Below are 18,096 nucleotides of genomic sequence, written 5' to 3' on the forward strand. Positions count from 1 at the left end.
TGGGATCGCAATGCGACGCAATAACATTAGACGTTATACTGCGTATATGTGTGTGCGTTGTATCAACTGTGTGTTATACCATCGCTTTCAATGATTCGTCCTCGTGTTTGCCGCTGAGCCGTGTTCCCTGAAGCGCACTCTCCACAATCACACTCTCTTCGTGCGAAACTACCCAATTTGTAGCTCGTGTCGTGCATAGTTCACGGAACTTACTGCGCTTCTTCCTACCTTAATTATGACGCAGATTAGATTAGATTCTGGGGTTTTACGTGCCAAACCTACCATTTGATTATGAGGCACGCCGGAGCAGGGGAACTCCGGATTAATTTCGACCACCTGGGGTTCTTTAACGTGCATCCAATGCATGGCCCACGGGCGTTTTTGCATTCCATTTTGCAGGTTGTTTAGTTTCCATTGCGTACGACCCTAGAGACAGCACGAAGTGTTTCGTGTTTGCTCTTCACCAGCTTTTGTTATTTAACATCCACTAAAATTTTTAGTGCTAGGATGCTATTATAGTCCGCCCCAATCCGAAAGCAACTGGGGATCGAACCAATGACTTCGTTCTCAGCAGGTGACCACCATAGCCTTTGATCCATTGCTGCTAAGCGTTAACGGTACGTCGTCAACCGGGAGATGAACGACAACAGATTCGATATAAGGCTGTCAGGAATCCGGTAGCAGCAAGGTTAGCATAGGGTAGTATAAGACAAGATCCTCTATGTACGTCCCATCAGATATGCACCAGATATACGCTATTTACATCAGATTAAAGCGTCTTCTTTCGTAAGCTTTAGTATATCTGGTGACTCTTGAGAGCCGTGTTAGGCTCAACCACAATAGTCCATAGCCGATGCTCTTGGTTTATTTTTGGCGCAATATTTGGCGATCCCTTAAAGCGAAGTAATGTGTGCAGGTATAGGTCACTTTAGAAACAAGTATGAAATAGGAAACGAGAAAGACACTGCTCCGTGCGTAAATCTTTCTTTCCTACGTGCTTGTCTGCAACACGCGGCTATATACAGTGCATACGCGCGCCACCGCTTCGCTTCCTTTAGTCATCCGTCCTTGAGCGATTTTACAATGCCACTTGCTTTGAGAGGCGAGATACTTGAGTTGAGGCCTTTGTAGCTGACGTCTTGAATTGATCTGTTCGTAGGTGCAATGATTGTATCCCAAGCTCCAATGTATAAAAATTGAAAGTTGTACGGTCCCACCATGCTTTTTTGTAAATGCCTAAATCCGTGTGCTTTTATTTGAATTGATGACTTATATTTCAGCCTTAATTTACATCCATTTGCGTGCTGTGTTTGCAAAGCGTGTACGCTGTTTCACCGATTCATAAACAAGACGAATTGATGTGGTTAAAAACTTGCTTTGACGTGCGTTTGACTTTCACGCGATACACATCTTTATTCTTATTTTCTTGCTTTCTTTCATCACATATAACAGCTGCTCAATTTCAACCGAGAACTTGTTCAAAATTGTAATCTGTATGTGCGTCGGATAAATTTATCAGCCGGATATGCATGCTTGATAATAAATTTTATGGAGGCGAAATGCAAAAATGACCGTGTGCTTGCGTTGTAGTGCACGTTAAAGAACCCCAGGTGGTCAAAACTAATCCGGAACCCTGCACTACGGCGTGCCTCATAATCAGAACTGGTCTTGGCAAGTAAAACCCCAGAAGGAAGAAAAATAAATTTTTGATTGCCACACAAACGCACGCAAAGCATGCATCAGACAAAGCGAGCTGGGTGATTTCTTTTTTAATATTCTCAGTGCCGGCTGTATTGAGCACGCATCGGCGTTCGCAAGTTCGTTTATAAGCAGCATGACGAAGCGCAGAATACGTGCAGCGACTCCGCATAGGAGTATATATATGCGGGCGCATCGAGAGTCAAAGAACGCCTATAGCCTTGGGAACAAACTCGGAATTCATCGCGTCTACCACCGTGTCAGGAAAGACTCGACACCGCAAATGTGTGGAGGACGTTGGAAATTTTGCCGTTGACGAGGGTATACGCGTGCAGAATGCAAGCGTGTTTCACCAGCGACGTCTTCTACAAAGTGATGGTGGCGGACTGTAGTAGTAATAGTAATTGCTGGTTCATTTGAATAAACAAGTTAATTACCTAATTGATTCATAGAAGAAAAGGAAGGGGAGAGCGTGGTCGCGGCTGGCTATTAGTGACCGCTCCTATGCAGGTGTCGTTGCAGTACCAATGCTGCTGCGTTCGCGCGAGGCCATGAGCCAGCAAACAGATCTCTAATACTTCCGAAGGGTGTAAGAACTCGCTAAAGCAGCATCGCTGTTTTCTTTTTTTTTTTTTTTTTACAATTCATTATTTAGGGATACTCCATTTGAGCCGAAACAGGAAAGAACACAAAGAAGAAAAAGCAGCAAAAAAGACAGTTGACATTGTTAAATATATATATCATACCTTAATAAATACACAGATAAGCTCTTTAACTAGTACGATGGTTAGGTATTCAGATGGTCATATAGTTGACAGGCGAAATAGTCAAACGAGGAATCAATGTAAATGTCGTGTGCGCCGAGAGAAAGCATCGGTAGCTGTGGTGTAAGCTTTTGCAGATCTTTGGATGAGTCACTTTTTGTGATGTCTAATTGAACCAAGAGGGCAGCAGCTTCGGCTATGTGGTCGAATTATGCGAGTCTATACGAACAGAACTTGTTGATTGTATTTCGTACAAGATTAATACGACCGCCATTTCGTTGTAGTGCTAGCGCTATTTCCCTGCACGGATAACCCTACAATACGCTGTGCATGACAGTATTCCGCTCAAGCCTACGATTACGATATATTTCTACGGTAAAGGTAATCCTAATATTATATGCTAATACGATGGTATTTCCTTATCTGTGGCATACACGCTAGCAACTCTCTTTTTAGAATCTCTACCTTTTGCATATATTCGACATTTGTCAGCTTCAGGGACCAAATTTTATCAAGAAAAGCAGTGCGCATGGCCTCCTGTTAACCTCCAACCCAAGCTGAATTGACCGACGGCCAACGGTTGGAAAACTGCTGGGGGAAGGCCGGCTGCCAATTATCGTGGCCAGCCATGGAATGGAAAACGTCGGGCCAAGGTTGTTTGACAACTACGTCGGCACATGAGTGACCAAAAGTCGTAGGACCGAGGTTGCTGCACGGCCATTCATCAGGGCCGGCAACTACAGGTTGGTATGCGAAGCGGGAACTACGTCGTGCCGAAGTACGTTGCCCACATACGGTATCAGGCGTATTCAAAAGCAAGTTCGCGCCTTTCGACCCCAGCATGAGGCTTTATCGCAAGTGCGTAACTAATTAGATTTGGCTGAATAATAATTGTGATAATTCTTCTGGAATGACACGCGCTTTTTTCTGCTTTATTTTATAAATAAGGAGTTTTTCATTGCTTAGTTGCGTGCAGCATACCGCTTTCCCGAAACCAGTGTGCCACATAATCTATCTGCATCATTTTCTCTTAACTATTTTTGGACCTATATGTCATTTTGTATTTCGTATGGTTGCTTCTCTACTGTGATAGTTTTAGTTGCACCAAGTGTTACCTTTCGTGCAAAGTAGATACACCTACAGTTTTTAATGCGTATTCATATTTTGATAACGTAGTTCTAGTCATCCATTTGCTCTAGTCTATGGGCCCAGGGTTACGTGGCACAAGCATTTTGTGTGATTTTCGTAAAAAAAGTTTCGATATAAATGTTTAAATCAATATGGTCTCTGTTGTGCAGTGCATGTTGTGCATTGCATGTTGTGCAGTGCATGTTGTGCATGTTGTGCAGTGCATGTTGTGCAGTGCATGTTGTGCAGTGCATGTTATGCTGTGCATGTAGTACAGCAAGACGAATGCACGCTTGCTTGTCATCGGCCAGGAGTAGGCACTTTCATAAGTATAGCACATGTTAGAAATGTATCTACACCCACTATAGGCCCTAATATAATCTGACCTACAAATTGTCGTGGCCCATCCCAGTGAAAACACGTCATCTGTAGGACAGCCGAATCATGTCCCAATGACCATGCACCATTTCGGGGACAAATAGAACATCTGCCGGACGTCCAATTTCGGATATCCTATCATGGACGTCTCAAGGTTATCCCATTGGACCTTTTTCAGCATACGCGTGAACATTTGCTCTCCAATTGAGGCTTTGTCCATGAATTTCCTCGTAACAGAAATATGTTTTCTCGCATGTTCGAATTACAGTCCGAAGCTATTGTGTCTGCAGCTTCGTGTGTAAGTCGTACTTTACAAATTTTCGGACCCAATTTACTTTAAAAATTTCAGTAAGTTCAATAAGTAACTTGCGCTTGACGTAAGGCCTAGAAAAATGAGGAGCCTGCTGTACTTTCACACGTGCGTGCGCGCGTAGCTTGTGCACAAAATGTGCGTTCTTGATGCGTGGGCACTCTGCCCGTTGCATCTGTCCCACATCGTGTGCTGCGACTGCAACAGACATTATGGCGAACACTGTACAAAAGACCCTGACATGTCCGTCCTTAAAATGTACGCAGCATGTCCTCGTGATGTCCCCCGCTGACATGCAACTGATGTCCGCAAGACACTGAAAATGCGGCCGAACGGTCATGTGAGAGACGTCCGCAGGAAAGCTACTCGACACTATCCCTAGGAATTTATGTCCTGGCAGTGGATGTTCATAAGATATCTATAGGACGCCATTGTTAGCACTTCCCAAACAACACAAAAGACATCCTCAGTAAGTATCTGGGATGTTGGCATCAGGACATTCATACATCCTAAGGATGTCCTGCACTAATCATAAAAGGCTCCCGATCAAGTCCATTTGTTCGTCCCTAGTAGATACTGAGAACATACCAGGCACATAATTGGAGGACCATTCTAGTATGATGTCAGGACGTGTTCCGAGGCACTATGGTTTGACACTTAATTATAGGGTAATTATTTCAACTAGGTTGATCTATGCATGCGCCATCTTGGGTATGAGAACCCATATTGTTGGGTCCTTTTGATATTTGTGCGCTTTTGTGTGCTCTGAAATCTCAGAAATGTGTATTTGTTTCTTGCCACCATTAAAAAGCAGTTCAGTATCAAACTAACTACCTCAGGTGGAGCACAACCTATGCACTTACAATAGCATAGCCTCCGAGAGAGCCAGCGGTGGAGCGTGCGCTTTGGGCACCACGACCAATAACAACAACAACAACAACAACAACAACAACAACAATAATAATAATAATAATAATAATAATAATAATAATAATAATAATAATAATAATAATAATAATAATAATAATAATGTTTACATCAGAATAGCCTACAAAAAACGTGTTTTTTTGCAGTGTGCCATTTGTATTTCGTTCGGGCAAGCATGAAGCTCCCAGATAAACACAACTGGAAGCATGCGTCCTGAGAATATCCTGCTGAGGATGTTGTTCGGATATATGTCAAGTTAGGTTCGTGATAAGTCCAGCAGTAGATGTGTTTAAAATTCATCATAGGCATAGTGTTGTGGACGTCCTCAGTACGTCCCCAAAAAGCTAGGACGTTCGGATCTTTCCGGGACGTCCATGGGGTGGTTTGTGTTGTCTGGGTTGGGTGTTAGGTTCGATGTAGACCCAGATATAAGCCGACCTACAGATTTTCCTGGGTTATGCTAGGTTAGATGTAGGCACAGACATGGGTCGACCTACAAATAGTCATGGGCCTTTCTAGGCTTGAAGTCGGCCAGATTGGCAGCGATGATCGGCCCTTGGTTGGCACTCCAATATAGTTAGCCGACGTAAGGCCGATGTCAATCCCCAAGAACGGCCCAACCGAAATGGCCAAGCATGGGCTTCACGTGAGTGGGTTGGCCCCTATTTACTTGCCCGACGTTCGGCCGAGCAATTTTTTCCCATTGGAAATCATCAGCGACCTGTTGTTAGATATGACAGGAACTTTATGGAACCGTTGTCAGAAAGGCATCATTAAGTTTGCAGGTATGTTGCCTTCTTTAGTACTTTAATATACATGTCACCAGTTTTACACTTAGCATTATGCAGCCCAGATTAATTTTTGTTCCAGTCTTCATTTAAATGACCTATAATTGACAGCAGATAACGACGAGAGACGATAGACCTTGAACTAGTTTTTTTCTTTTTTTTAGAACACCACGTGTGTTGGCGATATACTCCTCGCTCAGAAAGAGAGCCTGCTGCCACACAATTCGGCAGATTCGAAAATTGCAAACCGTGAAATTATTGCAGAATCCAGCATGCGCACAACTCTTCCGCACTCTTGTCACCACAATGTGATCTCCGGTTCTCAAGTGGTGGTGGTTATGGTGGTGATGTACCTACAGCCGGAGTTATGCCGACAGTCACTGCCGCCAGGTCAATACGGCAATCGCTCCGCCTGAACATCTATTTTCGTGTCATATATATTTGTGACCGCGAGGCATTCAGTTCGGTCTCACACAGGAATGTCGGTAAAATGCGCGACGCGTCTTCACACACAGTTCAACATCCGTTCAGTAAAGTTAACTGCTCGGTTTATTCATGAGCAAATCCTTCTCTCATGCTGTCCAGAAGCCTCTCTCTTTCAGAATAGAAGCGAAAAAGAACAGAACGAACCAGAAAAACCATAGTAAGGGTTGGTCTTGTTGCGTGGCCTAGGCTTGCTACTCTTTCTCGGAAATTTAACCGAGAAGGCACTCGCCATCGTGAGCACAGTGCGCGTGAAATTTTTGAAGCATTATGCGTTGACGAGAATCTCATCGGTAATGACACCTGTGTGAGTGCATTGTCTGTGTCTTCTTACGACAAGGATAACGAGTTGTTGTCAGCCATCTGATGACGATAAGATCTGTCTTGTTCTTGTTGCTGTTTTTTTTTCCTTCTGTTCTCTTTCCCTTCTGGGACCTATATATATTGCCTTTTGTACATTCAATTGTGATTGCTAGTAAGCGCTTCGTTTATCTGTTATTATCCCGCCTCTGCATCTTCATGTCTCTCGAAACGGCTCAACGACACTTTCACATTACAGGTCATACAAACCATTGCAACAACTTTATGACCAGAGGTTGAACCCTTGATCGAAGATTCGCATTTTATACACTACATTGATCGCCAGCCAAAAATTTACTTTTTAATGTAATTTTTCTACTTATGTGGCACACACACACAAAGCAGGTTTTTTTTTTTTTTTTTTTTCTACGACGGACAGTTGTTTTTCCAGTTGAGTCGTCAACGACGCGCAGCTAGAACTCAGATACTTCGATTTCGATCGCGGAGCAAGTATGATCTTGCCTTACTTCCTTTACGTGCCTAAATTCTGCTTCTATGAGGATTGCGTACTCTGAGCACGCTGTCAGCGAGCAAGGACAGCAACTGCACTCACATCACTCGCTGAGCACGGAAACTTTTCGGAAACCATTTCGAAAGCGCGCTAGGCTTGTGTGGCTGCATGGTGTAACTTCGGGAACCCGCAGAAGAAAACTCAAGGCTAAAGCTATAAATGTTCAACCAGAAAGTTAATCGATGAATTGTCCTGCCTAGATATTATGCACTCCTACTTTTAAGCGTGACTGGTTACTTATAGCACACCTCACACTCAGTACACGTACGTTCTCATATCTACACTTTGTGGCCATCTCATCGCGGCGCCCAAAGCGCGTTCTGGAATAAAACATGAAAGCCTTCAACTCAATCTTTAGCCAAACCATTCAATGAATGCAGAATCAGCGGGTGCATTCTCCCCGCAATGCTCGTGCATTGCAAGTAACAATGTCTTAAAAGTTGGCACAAAATGCGAATGCAATGGTGCCGGAGCCACCGCTGTGGGAAGAAGACTAGCGCTGCCGGCGGGTACCTACCGGCAAAATAGGTACAAACGCACTGCCAGCCTGGTACTCGGCCTTTACGAGACATCTACGGTTGGAAAAAAAGATGTCCCTCCGTGAGTGTCCCCACCTAATAGGTGCCCTGGGGCGATACATGGCAAATGGCCGCCATGAGAGTGACCCATCAACACTACTCAATAGCAAACTTGGTGACCGCGAAAAAGTGACAAGGCGACGTGGTAGCTGGTGGCTCGTGAGACGAGCAAGCAACCGTGCCCCGCTGTTTGCCAGAGCATTGTGGAGCGGCTTAGGGCGGCGATAAGAAATACGGCTGAAGAGGAGCAAAAGAAGAAAAAAAAAAAGCAAGCCGCGGCTGCTTGCTGGTAGCAGCAGCCAACAGCTACGCCGCCACATTGTCAATGTTTCATGGTCACCAACTCAACCATTGAGTAGTGTTGATCGTTTAAGATCTTTTGAGAGCGGTGATGTCGCGCGCGCGATACCCGCGAACCCATCTTCACTTCGCATTCGTTATCACGTTTTTCGCCGCACCATTGACACACGTAAAAAAAATTACTGGGAAAAAAGTATCGTATACAAAGTTGAAGTTTATACACTACACTATCTCGTATAATGTTTATGCATTATACAGTTCACAAGAATCAAGTCATACAACCAGTGTTTTCATGAGAACAAGACGATGTTCGATGGCTGTTGATGGATAAGCTCTTTTACATCCTCCGTAGTTGCTTCAGTTAACTTCGCGGAATTTTTTATGCAATTTCGACGCTAATAATAGGAGCTAAGCCCTGCAGCAGCAATAAAAAAATTCAGATTCCTTCCCCTGTCGAGAAAATGGGGGTAAGCGAAGCTTGTGGAATGACGAAACTGTCGCAGACCATTGCCAAGGATCTCGGAAGATTTTTCTCCAGCGATGGACCCCTGGCAGCCTAGCCCCGGGCACCAACAGCCATAACCGTTGGACAAATAAAGTTTATTCCAATTCTATCCTTCCGCTTCGTTTGCCCTAAACTCAGGGTCGGCGGCTCTTCGCTGACGTTTCGCCAGGGTTTCGGAAGCCCACACGCTACAATCGGACGAGCTTCGCTTACCCCCATTTTCTCGACAGGGGAAGGGCTGGTGATTTTGTCACTTTGGGTCCCACGCGCGACAAGGGTAGTTCAAAGGCGCGTTACAGGTCCCCGAGACCACAGGGGTATATGCTATTGAGCTTGGACCCTTTCTGGACTATCACCAGGATCGGCCCACTTTTCAGTGTGACACCACCACAACCACCACCACCGCCGAAACTTCTGAGCCTATAAAGCTTCGCTTAAAAATTCTGGAGCAAGTATTTTCTTTAATCTAATGTTGCCATTTCTACAAAGCTGCGAGTTTTATGTTTCGTGTTGTATAGCAGAATCTACAAAATAAAAGGGATCCCAAAGGGGCACCTACGGACGACTCCCAACTAACGGGACCCACAAGCTATTCTAACGGAAGCGACAGTACGCCTTTTTCAAAAAGTTTGGCCTGTTCACGGCCGGTCTGGAGCATGCGTCTCGCGTCTTGGTTACAAACGCGCGAAACGCGTGCCCCAGGCCGGTCGTGGGCAGTTTCGCCCAAAGGGCGAATCACTGATATACATTGACAGCGATAGCAAGGCTTGGCGTTTCGCTTGAATTCTTGGGACCGTGTCCTATGCGTACGCGTGTGCGACCACGGCCGAGGTGCGGTATGGTGGCGCGTGGTGGTGCGAAGCGTAAGCTCATATCCGATGTTTTTACATTCATGCACCGCAACTGTTGCCAGCTTTAATGTCACGCCGTGTTTATGTTTATGCTGCACATTTCACGAGGTGTACGTGCCGAAATTTAAGCAGCATTTTATGCGAATGCACACTGAGACACGTCGACGCCATGACGTTACGAGGAAGAATGCGATAGTAAAACCGTTTCTTGGGCGAGATGGCTCATAAACAGGAAGGGAAAAAAAGCTGTAGCGTAGAAAAAAAAGATAGAAACAAGGGCGAGACGAGTACACAGGAAGGCGCCAGCACTTGTTTTTTTTGCGCTGCTGTTTCTTTTTTTTTTCTGAATTACGAAGGCGATGCTTCTGCTTGTCGAGGTAAGAATGGCGAGGAGAGGCGTAAAGAGATGTGCATACAGACGACGCGGAAGATAGTGGTATATGGTTGACTAATATCCTCCCGTTTAAATGCGGCGTCTTTGGAGTAGGAAACTGGTGTGCCGCGGGCACATGCTCTTGCGCGCACGTGCATTCTGCGTGACGTGACGTAACGTGACGTGCGACGACGCACGCAAGCACCAATCGTCTCAAAGCGCTATTTATGGCGTTGGCACGAGCAAAGTGAGAAGTGCGTGTGCTAGTGTGGCCTAATGGTTAGAGCATCGGGCTGGGAGTCCGAGGTTCGATTCCGCAAACGTACACGTCATTTGTTTCTGTAGGGACATAGTAATTTAAACGACATAATCGAATACGAACTAAATAGCGCCAAAAGCAAGTCGGATCGAATGTAAAATACATTTTAATAATAACCTGCCGTTCTCCCCGTCGATCTTGACCACACTATAGTATATAACGTTAGTCTATTTATGTCATCTCACTGCCCATTATGAAGCGTTCTTTATTAAAAGCTCAAATGGCGTATGTAGGAGCAAGCAAGCTATTTTTAGATTATGGGGTTTTACGTGCCAAAACCACGATCTGATTATTAGGTACGCCGTAGTGGGGGACTCCGGAAATTTGGACCACCTGGGGTTCTTTAACGTGCACCTAAATCTAAGTACCTGGGTGTTTGCGCATTTCGCCCCCATCGAAATGCGGCCGCCGTGCCGGGATTCGATCATGCAGCTAGTACACGTGCTAAATATTCATAAATTACCACCGCTATCTTTGTCTCTCATTACAGAATCGTAGCACGTCGCCACCTGAATGCGGCAATCAGTGCTACTTAAAATCTGTCTTGAACAACCCGTCACTGCTATTACCATCTACGTGTATTCGACTGGTCATATAATTAAAAACAAAAAGCCGAGCAAAGCGATGAATGTTATTGTTGACAACGTGCGTCTTCGTTCAAAATCTATCGTCTCTATATACAAGTGACCGTATATTACGAAATGAGATATTCCCTCTAAAAGATCAGATCCTGTTTTCAAAAACAGCTATTACGCTAGAAAAGCTCGTAAAAGCACAGATAGCAGCTAATCTGTGCTGGAAATGCTATTAGTGAAGGCCAATGAGCATAGGACACTTACGATCGAAAAGCTTTGTGAATACAGCCCCACGTGTTACCTTTTCTAGAGACACTTCTATGAAAGAGCTCTGACGCATGGTGAATTGCGGTAAGTCCTCATACAAAGCACTCCCGATGTATTTTTATCGACACGACATCGCAACGTGTCACGGTATAGCTGCCCAACGAGCGCGCTGTAATCCTGATCGAAATGTACTCTATGTTGTCAAGAGTAAATCAGAAATCTCGTGATACGTATTACAGCCGCATGAAAATGGCGTGGTTAGCGTGCAACGTGGTGTGGACACGCCGACGCCGGACGGCGCCATTGTCGGAAGTACAGAACGGAAGTGCATCCCGCGAGCGTTCCTCTTGATGCTCGTATTTCGTGAGTCGGTTGTTGCATAATCGCAAGAACTCGCCCAACAGGGAGAGTTCGCTTTAAGCTCATGGCGCAGGAACCCAAATGTGTCCCCTGACAGCTCACCTCTCGCAACATGTGCTCCGCCTTGACTTCATCGAACTCCCGCGCTGCAAAGAGAACAAAATTTTGAAAGTGAGGCAATCGCATTTAATATGTAATGTTGCCAACCGCACTTACATTTACGGGACTGTCCCACATCTTACACAGAAAGTCCCGAGTACCGGCTGGATGCTGTCTGGACAAAAATTGTTCTACCCACAAACCTGGTCACACTCAAAAAATCTCTTCTGACAGGCGCAAATATGTAACGATTGTATTGAACAACGTGCTGCTTGAAACTACTAAATACTCCCCTGCGTCACGTAGGGAAAATAAATCTGACATTTGCACAAGAGAGGTCTTTCAAAGTGTTCGTGAATTCTTTTCTCTTTCAAGCACTAAATCTGTTCCAGCAACATGCTGTTTAACAGTAAGCGAACGAAGCCACCGAGAACGAATCGCAAAGGCCCCGACACCGCATTTCGCACAGCTTTGTAAGCACAAGCTACCTCTTATCTTTTCATGTTGACATCAACGTCACATATCATTTGTCCCCTTGTTTTGCTATATCAGTCTTCCACCCTGACCATTCGTTTTCTCCGCTCCGTCTCCTGGTATCCACTTGGTTAGTATTCACGCCTACCAGATGTTTTTCTGACAACTTGTGCAAGCCAGTCCTACGCTTTTTTTTTTTTTTAACATAGTGCCCTCGCTCGAGTACCCTCAAACGTGTTCACTCCTTTCACCCCCTACTGGGATTTTTCTTTTTCATTTCGCTCTTGCAAAAGCCCATCATTTTTTTTTTTTGCAGTTTCACTGATCACAGCTTGATGGTCCATTCACACTAAAAAATGTATGTCCCAGCAGGTGGTCAACGTGTTGGCCAACGTAAGTTTTGCTAAACGTCCGGTCCAACTGCACAACCGCGTTGGAACCAAGAATAATGCTGTGCTGTGTGACAGCTTCGCAACAAGAATGAGCGAGATCATCTTGCCACGCGTGCGGCCACGTCCCTTTTTTTTTTTTTTTTTTGCGCATATATTTTCCGTCGCGCACTGTGTAACAATTCCTCGCTAGAATTTCTTTGTCTGCCTTTCTTTCCTTGTCTTTTTTATTTTATTTTTTCTTGGGAAGGGGGGTACACACTTCGTGGCGTGACTCATAATGACGCAATTGCTTTGTTTTTCATTTCTTCCTCTTCCCTTTCCCTCTTTTTCTCTCCTCTTCAAGAAGATGAGCGTGAGGTCCCTTTCAGTAGACAATTGCTAGCCCACTTTTTATCTCTCCTTGCGGCGTTCATATAGGTTTACATTAATAATAATGTCTGCTGGTTCCTGGGAGGGCCGCCTTAAAGCATAGAAGAGAAACATTGAACGGGATGCCATCCTGCATCGTGCAAGAACTCTAACAAGGCTCTGTAGTAAGAGCCCTCTTGAATTCACGTGCTGAAGTCAGCATGCCCTTCACTGCCGAAATGGTAATCAACAAGTACTTGGCGCCTCCGGACGACACGTTTTCCCAAGTGTGTGACAGGGCCGGCGACATCACAGTTATCGTGCCACTACGAACAGCGTCGGCCACGCTGTTTGCTTCGCTTTCTCTGGCCGTCCTCAGCCGAAGACAAGAAATACAACCTTTACACGTGGACATCGACTGTATGTGCTCATCGCGTGCTCCGTCTTTCCTTGTGGTTTTCTCGTGTATCTTTGTCGCCACGTGGTAAAAGCTTCGTCGCAAGTGCATTTCTTGACTTTTTTTGCGCACAGATTAATACTAGTCACGAAGTTATTACCGCTCTTAGAGGTCATTTCAATACACGCATCTATAACGTTACTTCTGATTGGTAAACACGGTCAGGTATACCAAATTTATTTTTAGCGCCTTAGCTCTGGTGTTTTCAATCCCTGCAAAGCAGGGATTTCTAAGCTGCTCGGCACCCTGCCACGTGCACTTGGCTTGTTTTTCACTGTTTTGATGTCAACCCAGGCGCACGCTGTTATCAAGATTTCGTCAAGCAAAAGAGTTACTACTTCGTTTCACCGTTTGCGTGGCTTAGCAAAAGAAATCGTTGCCAGGAACTGCCTAATGCAGAATTACATTTTTTCTGGAAAGTTAGATGACACGCCATGAGGCCGCCACGCTCGACTGAACGGCTACCATTTGTGATTGTAATATTTGCTGTAGCCGAGTTCTTTCTTTCGTTAGTTAGGCCACGCGTAATTGGCTCTGAATATGTGCGCTGGTTCATATCCGCCGTGTGTTATCGTATGTGTTTACCGATTCTTATTCTCGAGTGATGTGTTGAATGTGAAAGTAATGTGTTGAAAGTGATAGCAAGGCCTAGCACTAATATATGAATCCGAGCTAGTTGGTAGGGCAGCATCTTTGAACGGAACAGTGCCAAATACGGGACAAGGCGAGTGGCACACACACAAATAGCGCTGACATACAGCTTATTTAATTGACCCCGGGTGACCCGTTTCTACACATTCACAAACAATAGTCCAAACCACAGCGCACGCGTACAATAATGCTATCTATCGCTGCTACCACGGAGTAAGGTGTACAGGAGCGCCGACTCCGGCACTGGCCAACGCGTTTACTCTGCACCCTTAACAATGCACCGAATCCGTTCGCCCTCTGCGGGTGTAACATGCCGCCTTTCTCATCGGCCTCCGCTGCCCTCCCTCTCCACAATAGGCCTTCGCTAGTGCTTCTGTCCTCCTCCTCTCTTCCAAGCTGCTAACACTGATTCGGAAAGCCACCTGGCGACGAAATTGGGTAACAAACAGCCAGCAGAAGAGCGGCTCTTAACACTAGCCTGAAGTGGGCCGCGTAGCAGAGGACAAGCAGACTACAAGAAAAGAACGAAGCTGCGGGTCACGGATAGCAAATATTGGCTATGTATTGCTCACTTGTTTCATGAGTGTTGCAAACTTAGACCGACTGCTTTCATTTGGTACCATCTTGTCTCGAGAGGCTGTCATGCTACGCAATTTTCGCGTTGTGCAGTATTGTTTCAGTCCTGGTTTGAGCCATCAGCTGGCACACGTCGGCTGACGTGTGTTTTGTTGAACTGAAAAGCTCACTATATTTTTAACGTCTGTTTCTAGTTACGTAAACACACAGTTCATTCAGATCGCTTTGACTTACACGGCGAAAGACAACGACAGTGCTTAAGTGTATACACCCTCACAATTTTTTAATGACATCAGGCGAGCGTCGACCGCGCTGCTTGTCAGTGCCCTTGTAGCGGTGAGGGGCGGCGGGATCGGCGTCAGTACGCGCGGGCGTGCAAGGCGACTTCGAGTTCGAATGTACTGTGCTGCAACGTTCGCTTCAAGAGTGCCCCCGCGCCGCTACAAGGCCGCGCTGACACGCGGTGCGGTCGACGCTCGAGCGATATTACTTAAAAAATTGCAAGGGTGTATACATTCCGACGAAAAGGCCAGCTTTACCAACAAACTGAGGTCAGAAAAGAGCAATAACGTCTGCAATGATAATAATAAACCACACATTAAAAAAAAACTTGGTGTCAAAGTTAAATGGAGCCCCCCCACTACAGCGTGCCTAATAATCAGATCTTGGTATTGGCACGTAAAACTGACGAATTTAATTACCATTTTAATAGTAAACAAAATGAACGCTTGTTCTCTGTACTAGGTCAAAATTGGTAGACATTGTTCTCTGCACTATAGATCACCATTGTAGGGAGCAATTAAAATTGTTTTGTAAACTACGGTGTTGGTGACTTTAGTGGCCCGTAATTTCCTTTTCGGCACTCTCAGTAAGCGGGCTTGGCCCGAGGAGTGCGTAATTTTGTTCTGCGCGATACGTGACTGTAACAGACGAACTTCTGCCCGTGTGCGTTTCATTTTTTTTTTCGCGAGATGATTTTGTGCAGAAAGAAATAACCGGCGCCTACGTACAGGCACCTCCTGACAATCACGTATTACAGGAAGAGTGTAGCCGCGCTATAAGCCCCCTAGACAAACACTGTATGGTACAGGAATAACGGAATGAACAGACTCGGTGCTTCGATGTTCGTCCTGTTTACCCTGGACCTGTTTCTCTACTCTCTAAAAAAAAAAAATTACGCCTCTATGGACGCTGGTTTGTCTCACGGCTAACACCGTTACCCTTAAGACCATTTAAAAAGGTGTTTATTGCACATGACAGCAACCTCAAACTACACCTGCACTTAATTACGCCGCAGATAAAAACACTAATAATACTGACCTCCTGGTGCACAGCGACGAGCTTGACAGCTTGACAAGCTTGACAGCGATCGTTAGTAATATTTGCTTCATGCAGCTTTCGTGTCGTCTGTCGCTGCTGTCGCTGCTGACTCGCCACAAAAATTCGCCAAAAGAAAAGTTCATTTGTCCCAATCAGGAATTCTATTTCACCTCTTCAAGGCGAGGGTGTTAGCCATAGAATCATGTATACGGGCACCCTTTATGTGTACCCGTACACAGGGATTTATACACCTATAAGGGAGTTATAATATTTAGTGTATATTTAGCTATAACATATACCAACAGCCCAAATTAGCACTCTTTTGTAGTCGTGCACAGCTCATTCCTTCCGAAGTGACGTGTTAAATACACGCTTAGGGGAGAGGCGAGCTAAAAATTAACATAATTTTTGCACCACTGATCTCAGAAAGCGTGGGTGGCATTAAGAAGGACTCCAACACACGCGAATGTGGTGATACTTATACGATCTCTACGGAGACAAAAACATCTCATCAGTGCCTAGAAATGCAATATACATTTGTAGAAACAGGCCATGTGGCCTAGGTCCAAGCAATGGCAACGGCCACAGTTTTTTTTTTTTTCCGAAAGGGTGCACGTTCTGCGAGTCGGGCAATCCATTTTGAAAAGCAGCGCAGGGCTGAGGACACGTGCTTGTCTCTTTCGTACATCTCGCCATCCCCGCTCTTGTTGCAAACATATTCTCCCGCGGTGCCTATGAGGACAATGTCGTACCAACATCATTCCAGGTATATGCATTGCAGATGTTGGGCGAGCTGTTACGTGTCAAGTTACCAAAAATAGACTGTCAATCTAGTTGGTTCGGGATCAATACATAACTTGCAGCGCACGAGACAAATAGTGTATACTTGTGTGTCTCTCTTTGTCCCGTCCTCGTGCGCTGCAAGGTCATTGCACGTGTCAAGCGGTCTTAATAGCATCGGAGTGAGTCCACCTGCAAGCGACGGGCTCTCGGGTGAATGACCCGTATAGCGTTCGGTCTCCTGCTGATGTACACTTACCTCGCAGCCACCTGAGCAGGAAGTGGTCCGTGTGTTCCGGCTTGGTGACATCGGACACTCTTTTCCGGAACTGCAGGAGGGAAACGAGAACGTTCAGTCCGTGTACTCGATCGATCATATGTAATAATTAATATTAAAAAGAACTAGTTTGATCAATCACGTTTTCTCTGTGAGGTAATTACAATTGCGTATCCTTGTTTAGTGCCATTCGTTATTACAGCCACGTTGAGCGAACGGTTGACCAAATGTAAAATAAGCGAGAAAGCCACGGACATGATGATAAATTAGATCCGCAACTTGGCTGCAAGGAACGTCACAGTGGGGGGCTCCAGGTTAACTTTGACCACCTGGGGACGTTCTCGCGTAGCAAGGTACACGAACATTTGTTTTTTTAATCTTCCCGCATAGTTGTTCGCCGCAGCTATTGAATCCATGACCACGGGCTCGGCGGAAAAATGCCACAGCCAATGCAACGGGTAGAGACTTCATGCGTTTATTGTTATACGGGTACGTTCATATCTCTAATGTATTAGTGCATTTTCTGAATGACCAGTGTTTCATGTCGGGAGAGGAATTGCGATAAATTGCGTGAATAAGTTTTTTTTTTTTTAATATGCATTTGGCTGACAAGATTCGTTCGCGAAAATCGCACCCGCTAGAGCGCGTTAACGACCTGTGCAAGCACTATTTGCATAGCTAGCATAACGGTTTTAATAATGAGTGATACTTCAGCTTTGAAGACACTGTACATGGTAACGTGCTAAATTCGTCTGAAAAAGACAGGAATCAAAGAAAGGAGAGGGGGAGAGGGGGTTAAAGGAGAGGGGATATTTCATGATACCTTGCCGTAAATAAAGGCAGCAAAATAAGCGTAATCCGAGCGTTAAGAATTACTAGAACCGAAATAGTCGACGTGATTTGAAAGTGAAAGTGAAAGGGAAATAATAAAATTGTAGCTTCCTAGTATACAGATGGCTGGACGAAACTTTTCCCTTTCGTGAACCGTTTTCCTCTTTCCAGACTTCCTCGGAACTCATTTGCCGTATCAAGTGTCCCTCTGACTCATCTTTTCGAATAATTCTGCATCGCTCTGCAACCTATTAGCCTCCTGGTTAGCTCACATGGTAGAGCGACCGCTCCTAATGGGCACTGGTCCAAAGTCGATGCCCGAGGCATGAAGAACGCCTTCTTTAAATCCACATTCGGTTTCATTTATAGCTTCGTGTTATAGTAGAGGGCATGACAATTTTCCATTTCATGATTCG

The 18,096-nt window shown here is 45.3% G+C and overlaps 1 protein-coding gene across 2 annotated transcripts in view; it reads right to left on the bottom strand.

The window, feature by feature from the left end:
• Positions 1-18,096, bottom strand: part of LOC119461061 (SEC14-like protein 2) — a 67,271-nt gene that overhangs the window by 19,608 nt on the left and 29,567 nt on the right. The window contains exons 2-3 of one of the 2 annotated variants that reach the window (XM_037722239.2): positions 16,832-16,901; positions 11,578-11,621 (exon numbers count right to left, since the gene is read on the bottom strand). In XM_037722239.2, the coding sequence (XP_037578167.1) occupies positions 11,578-11,621; positions 16,832-16,901 (114 nt within the window). The remainder of the gene's footprint in view (positions 1-11,577; positions 11,622-16,831; positions 16,902-18,096) is intronic. The other variant, XM_049672540.1, reaches the window with a different exon arrangement.

The sequence above is a fragment of the Dermacentor silvarum genome, chromosome 8 (assembly GCF_013339745.2).
Source record: "Dermacentor silvarum isolate Dsil-2018 chromosome 8, BIME_Dsil_1.4, whole genome shotgun sequence".
In the NCBI taxonomy this organism is placed as follows: Eukaryota; Metazoa; Arthropoda; class Arachnida; order Ixodida; family Ixodidae; genus Dermacentor; species Dermacentor silvarum.